The sequence below is a fragment of the Melopsittacus undulatus genome, chromosome 8 (genome assembly GCF_012275295.1).
Source record: "Melopsittacus undulatus isolate bMelUnd1 chromosome 8, bMelUnd1.mat.Z, whole genome shotgun sequence".
Lineage (NCBI taxonomy): Eukaryota > Metazoa > Chordata > Aves > Psittaciformes > Psittaculidae > Melopsittacus > Melopsittacus undulatus.
Genome location: NC_047534.1, coordinates 30,544,999 through 30,562,159, shown reverse-complemented (window position 1 = coordinate 30,562,159; position 17,161 = coordinate 30,544,999). Strand labels below are relative to the sequence as shown.

Genomic DNA, 17,161 nt, shown 5'->3' with positions numbered 1-17,161 from the left:
GTGCCTTTTAATTTTTTCATTTTTTAATAAATAAATTGCTCAGTAAAGCTGATCACAGTGTAGGTCAGCTGTTAAGATGCAAGTTCTCACTTCTGACATGAATACTGGGTTATTTGACCTTGCCTTTTGATTATCACAAGATTTATTCATGGCAGTGGTATTTACTGGAATAAATAAGTAAGTACCTCTTCATTAAGTTTCCTAATTGATAATGCATTTGTTGAAAACTGCCTTCATTTAAATACAGACAAGTAACTGGGATTTGTGGGGCAGTTATGAAGAGCCAGACTTGCTTGTGTTTTGCGGTGGGTTTTTTTTTATTTATTTTTAATTTGAGGGCAAGATGTAACAAATCAAGAACATGCATTATTTTTTCTCCAGTACTTAATTTCTGGGAGAAAAACAGCATTAGAGAAGCATGTAGTATCTGCATTTTATGTAGCATTTCTGGAGTGGTGTTTTCATGGGATTCAACTACAAGTGAGTTACCTTTTGGTAAGGTATTTTATCTGTAGTGTTAAGTAGTTTATCTTCTTGGCACAGCAATATATCATTTAATCACAGACTCACAGAATAGTTAGAGTTGGAAAGGACCTTAAGATCATCTAGTTCCAACCTCCTGCCATGGGCAGGGACACTACACACTAAACCATGTCACGCAAGACTCCATCCAACCTGGCCTTCAGTGGTGCCACATTTCGTAGGCCCTGTCCAGCAGTATTGTTTATACATGAGGCACACTGATTTCAACATAGATGACAGACAAGAATTTGTGAAACCACCAGTGAGCAAACCCTTTTCGCCTCCATATTAGACATAATCTCTCAGCCCAGCTTCTAGTGCTGGTTGTACCATCCTTGGGCTTAACAAGTCATTCAGTCTTGCTGCTCATAAGCCTCACTGATTCCAAATTTTCTGAACAAGCAGGAGGAAGAAATCTCTAGAAAGCTGTTTTGTGAGACAATAAATACTGATAAAATGCAATCCAGCTTTCCCATGAAGGACGCAGCCTTCTGGAGGTGGAGGGATTCCAGTGTGTCTCAAGCCTACCAAAACTAGTGTTGTTGGAACCAGAGAGCTTGATTCTAACAGCACACTTTCTTGTGTGATACTGTAAATACAGTTAATGGATCACTGCCACATGTATCTCAACTGAGAATTTACACAGCAAAAATTATTTTTTGTATTAAAAAATACTTAAAAGCTGTTCCAAAACGCGTACATGGGAACAATGTGCCACGTAATTATGTCAAAGACTTCTTTAAACATTGAAGTGGAGATGTCTTGTATCAAGGATTTGGAAATGCTGTCATACCAATTTCCTGGCCTATCTCACTCCATAAATTGAAACAGATCATACAGTTGTCTGAAAATCTGTACTGAATGAGATAATTTGTACAACTGTAATGGAATCAAATCTAATATAAATTAATAATGTAGTGCTAAGAGAGGTCTACATTTGGTCTTTATTATAGGCATAACACATAAGAAAAAAGAAACAGGGTTGGGTTTTTTTGCTGCAGGAAGAGGCTGGCTAAAACAATGCAGCTCTTGCTAGCTTTAGAGGGAACTTACAATTACAGTGGACTTTTGAAAATCTGACCCATCACTTCAATACCACAGTGGAAGATGAGCTCTTTTGGAAACACGTTCATCTACAGCATTCCCTGTCCGCTTGCATGAGGTCCAATGATCCGTATGTTTTACACGTAATAACCCTTTTTTTTTCTGGTATTTTTCCTTTCTCTATTTGATTGGACAAACACAAAAACTAGAACTGTAAGGTAACATGTTTTGTACTAAGCTCCAAACTTACAAAAAACACTGGCGAGCTCATATGCAGTCTTTCTTATATTAACTTTGCAATCCTTTCATATGCATTTAGGAAGACAAGCTAACTCATGCTTTTCTTCAGAGGAAGCCCATTCATATATTGAAGTACACAATGGATGCTTTGCAACTTTAGAAGTAGCCAAGCTAAAGTTAAAAGAAGAGGTAGCAAGCTAGGGAGCCAAGGAGGGACAAAGAACAGTTTGTATGGAACTTCCCAGTTTCTCTAGGAGCAGAGGACCACCAACCAAGGCAGCCCTGCAGAACTGGCTGCAAAGCTGCATGGGATGCCCCAAAGCACCCAGGGGGTATGTGGCCAAGCATGATGCTTAAAGCGCAGATCTCCTAAGAGGCAACAAGGCTTAAGAAACTCAGCTCTTTTTGGCTGTGGCGTTTCAGACCAGCTCCTTACTGCATCTTCCCTTCTAAAACCACAGCCTAAACCCTCTCCTAAAGTACAGCTGCAGGACCAGCCCTGTTCTACAACAGATGTCCTTTACTGAACTCAATATACATGACAGACCAGACAGATCCATACTTTTTGTGCCACTGACATCAGTTAGGAAAGCCAGCCTCTAGCTATCCTCTCTTCCCCTCCATGAATGCCTTCATAGTACAAGTTCACATCTATGTGCATTACTTTGATGCTTAATGGTAATGCCTAAATGTGTAAAAAAACAGACCAAACATTTTAAGAAAACTCCAAAAGATTTACTGAAATTGCATATAGAATAAATGCAACATCTTAAGATGTAGCTTTATAGTTCATCTACTGAAAATTACTTCAGTCTGCTGCATGTGTCAGATGCTTTCTCACTGTTGCTCTCTAGCTTTGCAATCCGAGATCCAAACTGTACAGCTCTTTTTGGCAAAATGGCTGAGGCTGTGAGGCCAAACTCCTTGGCTGCAAGACGCAGAAGCAACTTCTCACCAATTCCTCGAGGTAAAGTCAAGTCAGCTTTTTCCAAGATGGGCAGAGAATTGAGGAATGAAACAACATCTTCATCAAGAAAAGGAAACCTGAAGGAAAGATAAACATATTTAAAAGGTCTTTCCCCATGTGTAACAGTTTTGGTTTTCCCCTTTACCACATGCAAAGACTTCAGAATCTGTGTCAATTCTGAACTATAAATGTACCATTAATGTTAGTGTCCCAGTAATGAGGCACATCTCCAAAGCAGTTACACTGTCTTGGAGAAAGAAAATATATATCATGTTTAAATTCAGAAGTCTGGAGGTTTCCAAAAGTGAAGCAAATAAAAGAGTAAGAACAAGCACCAGAAATACTGGGTTTATACAAAACAAAAATTATGGAGAAAATCAGAAAAAAAAAACCCAATGGAAGAACAAGACAAATATTAATGTAACACTTCAAGGACATTTCTAAGTATTACCATATATTGTAGGAAGCTAGACTGTAACTTTGACACAAAAATATTTACACAACAAATTCTGACAACATCCTGAACTCCAGGCATTCAGATCTAACCACATGCATGATTAACAGCACTACCTGTTCTCCACTCCAACGGGTTTTGTTTTGCTAAACTGAAAACGTGCAACCAAGAACAGATTTGGAAAACACTGGCACAAAGATCACGCAAAAAGACCTTTCATGCACTTGAGTGGCCTGTGCTACTGGACTACACCTAAGGAATTCTTTGCAAGTAGCAAGTGGTAACATGAAGGAAGTAACCACAAAAAAAATGCTGCTTTAACTATTCTGACTTAGCAACCAGGAAATAAAATAGATACTGATGATGCCTTTACTGCATGGACAGGAATATGTGGCTTCCACATTATGTTGTCAGTCTCCAGAGTCACTCCTCAAACGATCACTCCAGGACACTTCAAAGGTGTGCAGAACAACTGTTCCACCTAAAATAATAAAATCAACTTCATTTTGCCTATTTCAACATGTTGGTGCTTTTTAAAAGTTCTGGATGGAAACCCACATTGCTTCATTTCCTTAGGTAACTCTTCCATAGTACTAGAGACCACTTCTTTAAAAAAAAAAACAAACACCCACAACACAAAACTGCAACAGAATTTGAGACAACAAAATGTAGAGAAGTTTCAATTAAGCTCTGTTGCTAGTGTTAAAGTAGAATCTAACCAGCAAAACCAGTTTTGCTTCAAGTTACAACAGTAATACCTGGCTTCTTTTCCGTGGTCACTAATAATCCTATCATCTCTACCAAGATTTCTGGAAGAAATGCGATCTAACTCCATTTCAAGTTCTTCATTCAGACCCTTGAAGCCATATTTTTGGAAGCAAACACGGTGTCGAGAATAGCCAGCAAGCTGTTCATCTGCTCCAATGCCTGTAAGCACAACCTAAGTAACCAGAATAAAAGAAATATTTCTTAGTATCTATGCAAGTAAATAATATGTAACATCTTAAATGCTAAGCTATATCTTAAAGAGAGTAACTTCAATACACATCATCTAAATATCACCTATCCTGATGGGACATGTCTTACACATTTACAGAGCCTGGAAAAGTTCCAAAGTCACTGGAACTTGAAATAGGTTCACAACAGGCCTAAAAGTACACAAACATGTTTCTACTGATGCAAGGAAAAACCCACAAAATAATGTTCTATGCATCACAAATACACCGGTTATCTTTGAAGAATGTCTTTGTTAGTTTCTATTACAATGAAGAGCATTTGCTAAACACCAGCCTTTATAAAAAAAATGCTGAAGATTATGTAGTATATCATATGTTCTAAATAGTTACACCCAAATACTAATTTACAATACGGGGTTAGTAACTGCATTACACAATGTAAAAATGTCTTATAATCGTTGTCTACTCAGCAAGTACATAAAATGTTATGAAGGGAAAAAACACTACTGTAGCTGTTCCACTGCTACACTTTCAACAGCACTTAACTATAACAGTGGACATCAAGTGTTTTACTCATCTGACACCAGCCAGTGGTCAACTGCTTTTTTTACCTGTATGTAGCAGTAGGTACGTGATGGGGAAAACGACATTTTTGCTTTATGTTTTATTAATTCATGACCTATTTCAACATATCCTGAATGTAAGATGAATTTGTATGTTTTGCAAACCTGAGATGAACACACATCCTGAAGTAGATCAGTGAACTAAATCAACTGTGTTCTGTAGCAGTTTTTAAGCAAACTACTGCATTTGTTGGTGGTTTTTTTGTGGTTTTAGAATCTAGCAATTAGTAGGAAAGTAACAGGAGTCTCAGCAGTGGACTGCAAATTCCTGAAATTAATCACTTTATTCTTCCCTATGCAAACATCAGGAAATTAGGAAGTGAGAAACAGGAATCAAATTCCTAATAAAATCATCTAGTAACTAAAAAGATTTTACTTACTACTAAACACATGAAAATAAGTTACAAAAGGGAAAGAGCTACTTTTTTGTAGTTCTGCCATTCGATCAGACACTAATAACAAACACTTTCAAACAGTCATCTTTTCTGCCATTACTCTTTGCTATTTTGTCACATAAATAGCATGCCTAAAGAAGGCAATAATTTACAAGGGCTGGAATGCTGGCACAAAACAAAATTATTTAATAATTCATTAACATATAACTCTAAATTTGTTAAGCTGCTCAATTTGGACTGAACAACTCTTACCCACTACTGGGGCTGAAATACCAAAGACAATAGATGATGGTTATTATTTTTTCTTAATCACATTGCTGCTTATTCAAGCTCAATTAAAACCCATTCACATTACATCATAACTGAATGCAGTCTTTAACTCCAGAATTACACAAAGATTGTCATTACTGAACTATTGTACATTCTGCCACTGAATATCAGAAGCCTTATGAATATTAAAAACCCTTGCTGACTTCTGAAACAATAGAACTGGTTTTACATTCACAGGTCAAGCACAAGGCAGAAAACAACAACAAATCAGTACCTTTGCAGGACTTCTATATGGTTTCAGCTCTCCTTGGTTACTAATAAAACCCTCCCCTCTGGAAGCAAACCAGATTGCACAGCCAATGCTGTCATCCAAGACTGTATTCAGTGGATAAATTAAGTGATTAATGCGTTGTTGTCGCATTTTTTTCAACTCTTCTGGTGTAACATTGATCTCCACAAAGTTCCACTTTCTTGAAGGGTTAATGGCCTCTAATTCTTTCAGTCCTGCCCTACCAGTGATTCTGTCAGGAGCATCAAAGCAAGAGAAACAAGCACAAGTTTTAGCATCAAGATCATGACAACTTTCTTGAGGACACAACAGATCAAACTGTACCTCCCCGCTGGTATGGTTTTTAGAGGTACCCCTTTGCTTAGCTTGTTCTTTCAGCTTGAAAGCTACATTGAGAAGATCTATCGGTTCCTCCAAAGGTACATGTTTATCAGCAAGGGCTGCAATAACCATGGAATCAATGCCACCAGAAAAGAGCACTGCAATATGTGCTTTCCTGTTAGACATGCTTGGAACTTCTCTTGTTTCCTGATCTTCAGCTCTAAATAGAGATAAAACCCGTCTCTTTACTGCTTCATTTAAAACATCAATAAACTGACAAATTAACTTTTTCTTGTGCTCCTCTGCAAGAAATCCTTGAAGGGTTTCTACAGAAACCGTATGAGTGATGTTGCTAATATTAGTGCCTGGACATTGACCTGAAGCTTCAGAAATTGTTTTATTTAAGGGGATAACTGGTGCTCTGAGACACAGTTTTGATTCATTCATTACAACACGCATGTGGTTTGGTAAGTGTTTTGAAACTTGGTCCAGAACATTAATGAATATTTCTTCTACTGCTTTCTCTGTGCAGCTGTACTTCCATGGAAACAATGTTAAAGACCAAGATTTAGTTGCTGTGCAAGCTTTGAGATCGATTTTGAAAATTCCACATGCTGGGACTTCTTGCCATGGGTGACCTGATTCAGAATAAGCACTTACAGATGTAAGACAAAAAGCGCTGTCAATCTCATTGCTGCATTGCCAAAGCAAACTGCGGCGACCAAAATAATCTCTACCAAACCATAAAGTGTGTCTAGATGCTTGATAATAAATAAAAGACCACGGACCCCGAACTGATGAAAATAGTGATAACATGTCCTCTTCACTACTGCATAATGCAAGATGTTGAAACATAACTTCAGTGTCATTTTCTAGATCTCCTACATGCACTCCATTGAAGATTTCTCCGTTCCAAAGAAAAATATTGCTATTGGCATTTTGCAGAGGCTGAGGAGTCACGAGTCCTCTCAAGTGAAGTACATGGCCAGAAAACAGACACTCATAAGGGAGATCAGGCACACTTTTTATCAACTGCTGGCTACTATCTGGTCCTCTTCTTCTAAGATGGTAGAGTATGTCTTTGTTAAAAAAATCGTGAATAGCATGCTGGCTACACAAGGTAACAACACAACAAATACCACACATGGTGACTTTGAATTCAGATGAACTATTTCTCGATTTTAGTCTTTTCTGAATTTTCCATCTCCTGATGTGCCTTCTTTAATTCATCTAATGTATCTGTGTAAGAAATACATGAAGAATCAGTTTCATAAGCTGGTATGTAGTGAGTTGACAGTGAAAGAAAATGAAAGTAGAAATTGTGCATTCCAGAAAACAAATTAATACATCTAAAGTTACATATTTCTAACATTTGTTCAACACATTTCTAACATTTTTTCAACCATCTTTATCGTCCATTCTACTATCTTCGTAATTTCACAGATCCATTCTTTCAAACACCTAAAGATTTCTAACTTAACCTCCAGTTAAACTAATATTATTTTCTTCCTACTCATCCCATGCAATTTTTAGGCTTTTTTATTTAAGAAACAAATCGGTATACAGCTTCCCAAAGGGCACTGAGAATAGCAGCTCCTCTGTGGGGTAGACATTCTCCCTCTTCCTACGTCTGCAGCACTTGCTCTTTTATTGCATCCATATAACAACACTTTCACATTTATCCAATCCAGAAAAAAAAGCATGTCTGAGGTCTACTTTGTATTTGATACACAGTTGCCAGCTTTTCATTGTAACACTCTTTTGCAATCATTAACAGCTATAAATACAGCTTTTAAAGGGTTAACTATCTGAATAACGTTTAGACTGCAAACTTACTTTTGCATTGAGATAGCGTTTCTGTTCGGTCTACAAGGAAGAATATGTTGCTATTGGGTTGCTGCTTATAAACTTTCTGTAAAACAAAATCAACACTGCATTAGATCACAGCAAGAAACTGGCAGCCACCCTGCAAGAGAAACTGATGCAGATGCACTGATACACCCCTTCATTTTTATTCCAGAAGGACAACTTCTGCCCTGAGAACACCAGCGTTCTAATGTTATATCACCAAAAACATTTCATGATCAACCCATGACTAGTCTGCATTTTGCTTTTCCTCATACATGAGGGCTACCATTCTATTTTAAAACACATGCACATGAAAAGTAAAAATACTTAATGGATTTTTCTGATCAACTCAAACATCTTAATTAAAGGACTCAGATAAGACAGGCAAAAAAAAAAGACAAATTATTCTGACAACAGACCACATCTGCATTAAAATCTGTACTAAAACAAATCAAAGACAGTGTTCTCCAATTCTGCTTCCCCTCTCGTCTCTATATTTATTTCTCTGATGCTAAAATGAAACATTCAAAAGCAAATTTGCAAATACCCGGTTCTTCTTCAAATTCGACAGCTCATCAACTACAACCTTCTGCTCTTTAATCTGAAAGGCAAAAGATGCACTTAAATTTAATTATTAAAGTAAACCACTGTATTATAATCCTGCTGGTGAACACGCTTACTGATTTCCTTTAAGACAGCTACATGCATATATAGTTGCTGCTCTCCAAATAGACCACTGAAGACAAAGTAGAAGTAGATACAAAAATGGCAGAAACGCGTTATCTTGCAGGGATTAATATTTGTCCTACCCTCAAAAGCAATCACTATTGAGAAGCCAGAGTACCTCTAGCTATTTATAATCAGAGATCACATTTCTCCCCCAGAAAGTAAAGAAAATATGCAAACAACTAATTAAACATCAAATAATTTTAACTCAAAATTTAGCATAATATCCTCTATAATCACAGGTATCCTCCAGATTCAAAATGAAACCAGCAAACAGTCAAAACTCTTAAAATGGTATTAATAGCAACAGAAGCCTTTCTATTGCTCTGGAGTTTTACACAAACTTCCTTAGAAGGATTTACCATTCTGTTCAACTGCACTGGCAGAGGTGGCAGGTATTCCCTCTGTAAATGAAAACCCTTGGCACTTTTTGAGTTCATACAGCTCAATTAGATACTGCAAAGAAAAGTCTCACTGACATCTCAAGCTCCACTTAGAGCAGTAATAAAAAACGTCCCAATCTGACCAGAGAGCCAACAGCGACGCCGACAAGAACAATGAGCCCTACAGTGAAAACTCAGTGCCACAGGACCCCAGATTCCTCACACCATTGGCCCTCATCTTCACTGATCACGCCTGAAGTTACAGGCTTCACTGGGCCGCCGCTCCCTCCTCTCTCCCCCGTGGCAGCACAGCCCTGGACGTGCCTTAGCCCGCCATACGCTCCCGACAGCGCCGCGGGGAGGACGAAAGGCCGCGGACTAGAGCCGCCGAGGTTAGACGGGGCTCAACCCGTCCCGGCTCCCCCCCGCCCCGGATCACACCCCCCCCATCCCCGGCTCACCACCCCCATCCCCAGCTCACCGCTCCCCCCTCCGCCGGCTCACACCCCCACCTCCCCGGCTCACACCCCCCCCTCCGCCGGCTCACACCCCCCATCCCCGGCTCACACCCCCCCCTCCGCCGGCTCACACCCCCCCCTTCCCCGGCTCACACCCCTCCCTCCCCGGCTCACACCCCCCCCTCCGCCGGCTCACACCCCTCCCTCCGCCGGCTCACACCCCCCCCCTCCCCGGCTCACACGCCCTATCCCAGGCTCACACCCCCATTCCCGGCTCGCACCCCCCATCCCCGGCTCGCACCCCCCATCCCCGGCTCGCACCCCCCATCCCCGGCTCGCACCCCTCATTCCCGGCTCGCACCCCTCATTCCCGGCTCGCACCCCCCATCCCCGGCTCACACCCCCCCATTCCCGGCTCACACCCCCCCATTCCCGGCTCACACCCCCCATCCCCGGCTCACACCCCCCATCCCCGGCTCGCACCCCCCATCCCCGGCTCGCACCCCTCATTCCCGGCTCGCACCCCCCCATTCCCGGCTCGCACCCCCCCATTCCCGGCTCACACCCCCCCATTCCCGGCTCACACCCCCCCTCCCCGGCTCACACCCCCCATCCCCGGCTCACACCCCTCATTCCCGGCTCGCACCCCCCATCCCCGGCTCACACCCCCCCATTCCCGGCTCACACCCCCCCATGCCCGGCTCACACCCCCCATCCCCGGCTCACACCCCCCATCCCCGGCTCACACCCCTCATTCCCGGCTCGCACCCCCCCATTCCCGGCTCACCTTCCGGCTCAGCTCCTCCTTGTGGCGCAGCCTCGCGCCCTCCTCCCTCTCCTCCTGCCGCACCTCGCGGCCCGCCATACCCCTCACGTACACAGAGCACCTCCGGCACCACCCCCCAGCAGCCACAGAGCATGCGTAGACAGCGGCGCGCATGCGTACTGCCTGCCTAGGAAGAGCGCCATTCAGCACGCATGCGCTGTCTGGGCGGGGCTGTGGCCCCAGTGGGTGTTTCGGCGGTAAGACGTGCGGGGAGCTCTTGTGCCGGACAAGCTCTGATGTCCGCACGGGTGCTACCCCCCGAGCTGGTTCCATCAAAGGATTCTTGGGAAGCCTAACGCGCACAACTGTTTGTAGCACGGCCTGTGAGGGGCCCTTGGCAAAGCCAAGGTGATAAAGCAGTTCAGAATGAAGGCTGGAAACTGGGCCTTGTAGGGCGTGAAGGGGAAAAATGTACAGAAAAAAAGAAGGGCTGTAAGTTGGGAGCTCCTTGGTGTGATGGAGACCATTTACTAGAGTCAGCTTGTCCTGAAATAGGTCTAAGAAATTTCCTTATTGGTAATCTGGAGGAGATACGGGTTATGTAATATTTACAGCTGATAGGTTTTCCTCTTTCATAGGACAGTCATAATATTGCCATCTCTTTTGTGCTACTGTAGGTAATTGCAGCAATGCACCTGCCTTCATAAATGCATAGAAGTTGGCTAAGTGTCAGGAGGATGATGATAGCACAAGGACAAATAACATTACCCTCATTTGGTATCATATCTAAATTTATGATGATAAATACTAGAGACAATTACTGTGACAAGAAGGTATTGAAGATGTTTCCCAGTAGCACCAATGAAGAACAAAATATTAAGAGTGATTTACTTGTGAAAGGAGTTGCATTCTCTGATCACTGAGTTAATGGGTGAATGGACTGTGTAACTCTGAAAGCTTGCTGATATTCATGGAGAAGATACCAGGTATTCATTAGTAAGTATGAGTGGGGAGTTTGAGTAAGACTGATGTAGGAATCCCTCTTTTTAGAATCATAGAATAGTCAGGGTTGGAAAGGACCTTAAGATCATCAAGTTCCAGCCCCCCTGCCATGTGCAGGGACACCTCACACTAAACCATATCACCCAAGGCTTCATCCAACCTGGTCTTGAACACTGCCAGGGATGGAGCATTCACAACCTCCCTGGGCAACCCATTCCAGTACCTCACCACCCTCACAGTAAAGAATTTCTTCCTTATATCAAGTCTAAACCTCTGCTGTTTAAGTTTCAACCCATTACCCCTTGTCCTATCAGTACAGTCCCTAATAAATAGTCCCTTCCCAGCATTCTTACAGGCCCCTTCAGATACTGGAAGGCTGCTATAAGGTCTCCACACAGCCTTCTTTTCTTCAGGCTGAACAGCCCCAACTTTCTCAGCCTGTCTTTATATGGGAGGTGCTCCAGTCCCCTGATCATCCTCATGGCCCTCCTCTGGACTTGTTCCAACAGTTCCATGTCCTTTTTATGTTGAGACCACCAGAACTGCACACAATACTCCAAGTGAGGTTTTTAAATATTATGTAATACTTTGAAGACTCAAGAGTCATTCCAAACTTACAGGCTGCTACCACTAGCTCAGTTAGGATAGAAATCTCAAAATCCTACAGGTCCATGTGCTACTGACTGCACTGCAAATATTGTACAAATCTTCATGCATTGTTTCAAGTATTTGCTGCTTTAATAAGTGAAGTGGGTGTGTTGTCCTTTGATGCTTTGTGAGTTGTGGCTCGCATCGTCGTACATGTTACGTACACAGAGCTTGTGAGTAAGATTACACCTTGTTTTTGTGGTATTTGTGAGCTTGATTGGAATGTCCATGATGTGGATTTGAATTTTTGGCATAGGGTATAGGGAGGATGAGGGATTTGGCTCCTAGTAGAAACATTTAAAAAAAAGACAATTTGGCTATAAGGATATTTAACAATACAGATAACCTGCAGATACTATGCTTCTTTGCCTTTAGAAGATAAAGCAAAGAGAAAGTGAGGCTCCAGTTTCATAAAAGGTCAGTCTTGTTCTTCCCTCCACCTTTGACCACACTCTGCTGCTTCCACCCTTGCATTGCCATGGCTGCCTGTGGAATTGTGTGGTGGAACTGGTTACGTGGTTGACCCAGCTTTCTCCAGTATACCAGTGTGCTTCACTTCCAGATGTGCTTCTGGCAGTCCCAGAGCAGATCAACTGAAGCTGATCAACTGTAGGGGTTGGAAAGGCTCTGGAACTTGTGTTCCAATTCTGTTAGAAGTAGACATGCCAGGGTCACATACAACAGTTCTGATGCTATTGCTCAGGGTGCTTTCTAGTTTCACACTTGTCGTGGTTTAAACCAATTCCACACACAGCTCGTTACTCACTCCCCCCCCCCCTTGCTCCCCCAACTCACGGAGAGTTAGGAAGGAGAATCCAAAGAATGTAGCCCCCACGGATTAAGATAAGCACAGTTTAATAGCTAAGGTATAACATAAATCACTACTGCCATTACTACTACAAATAATAATGATAAAGCAAATAACAAGTGAAGAGAATACAACACCTCACCAGCCACTGACCCATAACTCACCCCACCCTGCCCGACCGAGCACCGACCAATACTTCCTCCATCCCCCCAGAGCTCCAGCCCTTCCAGGTCTCTCTCCCAGTTACATCCTGGGTATGACATGCTATGGTATGGAATACCTCTTTGGCTAGCCTGGGTCAGGTGTCCTGTCTCTCCTTCCTCCCGGCTTCCCCTCCTCCCTGGCAGAGCATGAGCTCAGAAAAGGCCTTGGACAAACCAAACATTTGAGCAGTAACTCAAAACATGCTTGCTATCAGCAACTGTTCTCAGCCCAAAAGTCAAAACACAGCACTGCACCAGCTACCAAGAAGGAGAAAAATGTCTGCTACTGCTCAAACCAGGACAACACTCTTGTTCTGCAGAGTAATTTGTTTAAACTGAGTAGATCCCAACCTTCTGCTGCCTGAATGTTTTATCTGCTGCCGCTATGTTACAAAGGTTGCCAATTGAGTAACCCAGTAGTCAAAGTATAATTTCTGTACTGATGATCCTTTCCATGTTCAGTAATAAATGCAGTTAATGTTTAATTCATCACTCTGCTCCTGAGAATGTTTCATCTGTTGATTCATAGGAGTTATGATAATGTTCTTGAGGCATAATAGCAAATGTGGAATGTGTTCAACTTCTGGTCTTACCACGAATTGCCAATTCTTCTACTAATATGGAATGTGCTTTTTTATAAGTTGTTTTAAAAATGAATGGATTCCTGCAATGTGATTCCTGCTGTAATTATATTCATTCCTGTCTTTAAAACTCTACAAAGGGAAAGGTCCACACCTTTTATCTCCCTGTGCAGAGCTGTGACATCTAAATTGAACCTTATTTCAGGGCTTCTGTAGTTCTACTGTTTGCCATGTGCTTGCACTGTTCTTCATGAGAGGTGGTGAGATGACTCAGGAGCTGATCTGGCTGACAACTGAGTGGGCGATCTAGTTTAGTGTTACATCTCTGGTCAACCTGAACTGTTTCTAGGGTAACACTATAGGAAGTTAATAATGCCTGACCCAATGTTAATGAAGTAGCAAGAAATATTTCAACATCTGTGATCTCTAAAAATATACAAAATAACACAATATCCAACAAACAATGTAAACAGTTACAAACCAGGCAAGTAGATACTGATGCTGGAAAATATTTGAAGTTCCCATCAGCTGTTTGCAGACACAAGACCAAACCAATATCCTTAATAACCAAGTCCAAGATCCGACAGACTATTGTTGAAAGCATGCTGGAAATTTTAGGCCATATTTCTGAAAACCTCTTTTCAAGATGCTGGCAATACATTTTATGTTTGTAAAATGTGTAATTTTACAGATGTGAGAAGTACATTGATAATGTATTCATGGCTCAACTGTGCCAAGTTACCATGCTTTGCTGGGGGCTAGAAATCTGCATGTTCTGTAGCTGAGCTGATGCTTGGTAACATCGTGGTTGGTAAGCCACCATAACTTGATTATGAGTTCAGACTTGAGTCATTTAGTAGGTTCAGCTGTAAGTGTCTGTTAGCTGAAGAAGCTTGTAATACTTCATAAGAACCACTTGTGATGGTCCGTGGAACATCAATCCTGGGAGAATTGTAGCTCTCATGTTGGCCACAAGAGAACAAGCTGAAACTGTGCTGGCTATTAGGTGAATCCAAAGATAGTTAAGAAGAATGGAGCTTGGGGTATAAGACAGGTAGGTGAGGTCTCTAGAAAGGGAGAACATGGTCAAAGGCTTTTTGGTTTTGGTGGTTTTTTTTTTTTTAACATTTTCAATTCCAATTCTTAGTTATTTTGTATTCAGATATAACAGAATCCATGTGAGTAAATTCTGAGATGTAACATTGATCAATGATGGAACATTAACTCCTCAGTTGAACCTTTATATTAGTAACTTATACTGGTCTAAGGAAATTTGAGTTATTAAAGTTAGGGTTTTTTTGTTGGTTTTAGTTGTTTTTTTTAATGGTAATTCTTCTGCTAATTTGATTGAGGCATTAGGATTTGAAAAAAGTAAAGTGAGTTTACACAACCAGGTATCTGGATCTATGTACCAGAATCTAGGTAAACTAATGGTTTGTTTTCTTAGGTTAAGTGTCGAGATTATCAATTCACAAGAAACCTTGAAAACCCTCTAATCATTCTACTTTAAAAGTCCCATTACTACAAACAAAACAAGAAGTCTGTGAGTACCTTTATGGGCTTGAAGGACAATCAGTTTTTCCCGTATTTACTTTTGATACATTGTTAAAGCAATCTGAGAACTCCTTTATACAAAACTTGTGCATAGGTCAGATGCATAAAAATCTTAATTTTCTAATTTAAAACAATTTCATCGTTTTCAGATTTTAAGGCTATTGTGAAAATAAATAGCTGAGAATGTCCATCCCATCAGTCTATCATTAGTTTTTACAATCTGATTGCATTCGTTAAAGCTTCTAAGAGTGCTGGACCAAGCAGCTTGTTTGTAAAATACGCACAATGTACTCTTTCGTCTGATGATTTAAATAAAAAAGGATTTAAAACTTTACTTTTCCAAGTCCAACCTGTGCTCTTTAGTGTAAAACTAAAGTAATTCTAATGAATACAAGGGCCTTTCTTAAGGTGTTCTGTTGCTACACTCTGTTTCTCCAGACTGTTACACAGTATGACCTTTAATTCTCATAATCTTTCCTTCATGCAGAATACCTTGTTATGCACTTTGCTGGAGTTTAAAGAGAGTTGAGAACTTCATGTGAGTGGCAGTTTGACTTAGAAAGCTAGAACTAAATTATTCTGTTTTGTCTCTTGTTTATGTAGTCTCTTTTTTATAGAGTTCATAGCCAGGCACAACAGTTCCTTTTATGCTTGAATAACCAACACACAAGTTTCCTATTATAACAGTCTAGTTTGAATAGGGGATCAGATTTCCAGATACACATTTTCAGCAGTGAACATTCAGGGATCTTAAAAATCAAGTGCTTTGTCTTACAGCCACAAATGTTTTGTTTGTATTATGAAGCTGGAAGCCTGGTGGCCAGATGCTTGAAGCTCTTCTGTTGATGCCCTTAATGAGCTGAACAATGCGTGGCTTAGAACTGCTTGTGAACACAGATGGACCTGTGCCTTATTTGTGTTACCTTGGATCAGAGCATCTTGATGCAAAATCTGTGCTAATATTTCTGTCTGATAAGAAAAGTAGAAGAGAACTGCACCAAATACCCTCAGAGTCAGCCTACCCAGAAAGGCTGCTTTTTGTGAGCTGAGCAGGGAAGCCTGGAGAAGAGGGATAACCAGGTGCTTGCTTCTGTTTCTTGTTGGGAGTGCCTCTGACAGTAAGTACTGTGTTTAAGATTATATACAACTGATATTTTCTTGAAGATGAAACACAGAGATCAGATTGCTTTGAAGGATTAGGCAGGCCTGAGCAGGATGAGCTGCAGATACAGAAGCAGCAGCCTGCTTGTGTTACTGTAATACAAGTCTCCTAGAATCAGGGACTTGATCATTTCAGCTGAGATAGGTTACAGTCCCATAAAGCATGTTCCCATCAGCATAAAATGGACCTGCCCAAGTGTGAGCTTGTGCAGACCAAAACATGTCTGAGTAAGGCTGGAGAAAGGGGGAAATGCCTGAAGCCTTTGGAGCATTCTGAGGCAAGAGTGAAGGTAAGGCTGTTTGTCCTAAGATGTCCAGCTGGATTAGGATCCTACCTAAATTGCTTTTTAAGTGTGTTGCTCTCAAGTGCTTTTTGTCCCTTCATTCTCATTGTTACAGACATTTGGGCTTACTGCTTACTAGTGGGCAAATTTAGCTGCTGGGACAGTGAGGAAAGAAAATACAGGTTTTCCAGGTTTTGAATTATAGGAAAAGTTTTCAAATTGTATGTGCCAGAGGTCATGTTATCACACAGTTTGCTTGGCTTCACATATTTTTATACTTTTTTTTTTTTTTTTAATCTTAGGCTGTACTAAGGGCTTCCCATTTATCCATTATCCTTATTCCTCTCTAGCTTTTTTCTGTTTTCCCTTCTTTTTTCCTCTCTACTTGAAGCCATGCACACACTGCAAAACAACCTGTGACCAAAATAACTGAAATCTTACTAGAGCTTTCAGTCTTGAAGTGTACTTGTTCACCATCATTTTATGATGAATGTGATGCTGAATGCTCTGAATGCTTTCTAAGGGTCTGTAGAAGTCAAAATGCCTTACTTGGATGGGTAAATACAGAGAGAATATTTAAGTCAAAATTGTGTGAGTTGGCAGAGTGATGAACAGAGCTTTGAGGTCCTGGGTTTTCTTCATATGTTCATGAGCTTTG

The 17,161-nt window shown here is 41.2% G+C and overlaps 2 protein-coding genes across 3 annotated transcripts; both read right to left on the bottom strand.

Moving 5' to 3' along the window:
- Positions 1-1,443: 1,443 nt before the first annotated feature.
- Positions 1,444-7,258, bottom strand: ASNSD1 (asparagine synthetase domain containing 1). Its single transcript, XM_031045851.2, has 3 exons — positions 5,746-7,258; positions 3,986-4,167; positions 1,444-2,850 (listed from the first exon to the last, which is right to left on the bottom strand). Exons 1-3 carry the CDS (start codon positions 7,225-7,227, stop codon positions 2,610-2,612), a joined length of 1,905 nt encoding a protein of 634 aa, XP_030901711.1. The 5' UTR covers positions 7,228-7,258; the 3' UTR covers positions 1,444-2,609.
- ASDURF (ASNSD1 upstream open reading frame) lies at positions 5,855-10,393 on the bottom strand. Of its 2 annotated transcripts, XM_034065183.1 has the most exons (5): positions 10,284-10,393; positions 8,477-8,530; positions 7,918-7,993; positions 7,221-7,320; positions 5,855-5,992 (listed from the first exon to the last, which is right to left on the bottom strand). In XM_034065183.1, the coding sequence occupies exons 1-4, from the start codon at positions 10,359-10,361 to the stop codon at positions 7,250-7,252; spliced, it is 279 nt and encodes a 92-aa protein (XP_033921074.1). In that variant the 5' UTR covers positions 10,362-10,393; the 3' UTR covers positions 5,855-5,992; positions 7,221-7,249. The 2 variants fall into 2 exon arrangements, with proteins under 2 accessions (XP_033921074.1, XP_030901701.2); XM_031045841.2 differs by lacking the exon at positions 5,855-5,992 and having other exon boundaries at positions 7,085-7,320.
- Between the last annotated feature and the right edge of the window lie 6,768 nt (positions 10,394-17,161).

Excerpts from the sequence above, each read along its gene's own strand:
- ASNSD1 (XM_031045851.2), bottom strand. The coding sequence starts at position 7,227 with ATGTGTGGTATTTGTTGTGTTGTTACCTTGTGTAGCCAGCATGCTATT. Across the intron at positions 4,168-5,745 it reads CATATAGAAGTCCTGCAAAG|GTTGTGCTTACAGGCATTGG; the intron begins GTACTGATTTGT and ends CTGGTTACTTAG. Across the intron at positions 2,851-3,985 it reads GACCACGGAAAAGAAGCCAG|GTTTCCTTTTCTTGATGAAG; the intron begins GTATTACTGTTG and ends TCTTTCCTTCAG.
- ASDURF (XM_034065183.1), bottom strand. The coding sequence starts at position 10,361 with ATGGCGGGCCGCGAGGTGCGGCAGGAGGAGAGGGAGGAGGGCGCGAGG. Across the intron at positions 8,531-10,283 it reads AGGAGGAGCTGAGCCGGAAG|ATTAAAGAGCAGAAGGTTGT; the intron begins GTGAGCCGGGAA and ends TTTGCCTTTCAG. Across the intron at positions 7,321-7,917 it reads AACGCTATCTCAATGCAAAA|ATACATTAGATGAATTAAAG; the intron begins GTAAGTTTGCAG and ends TTTCTTACACAG.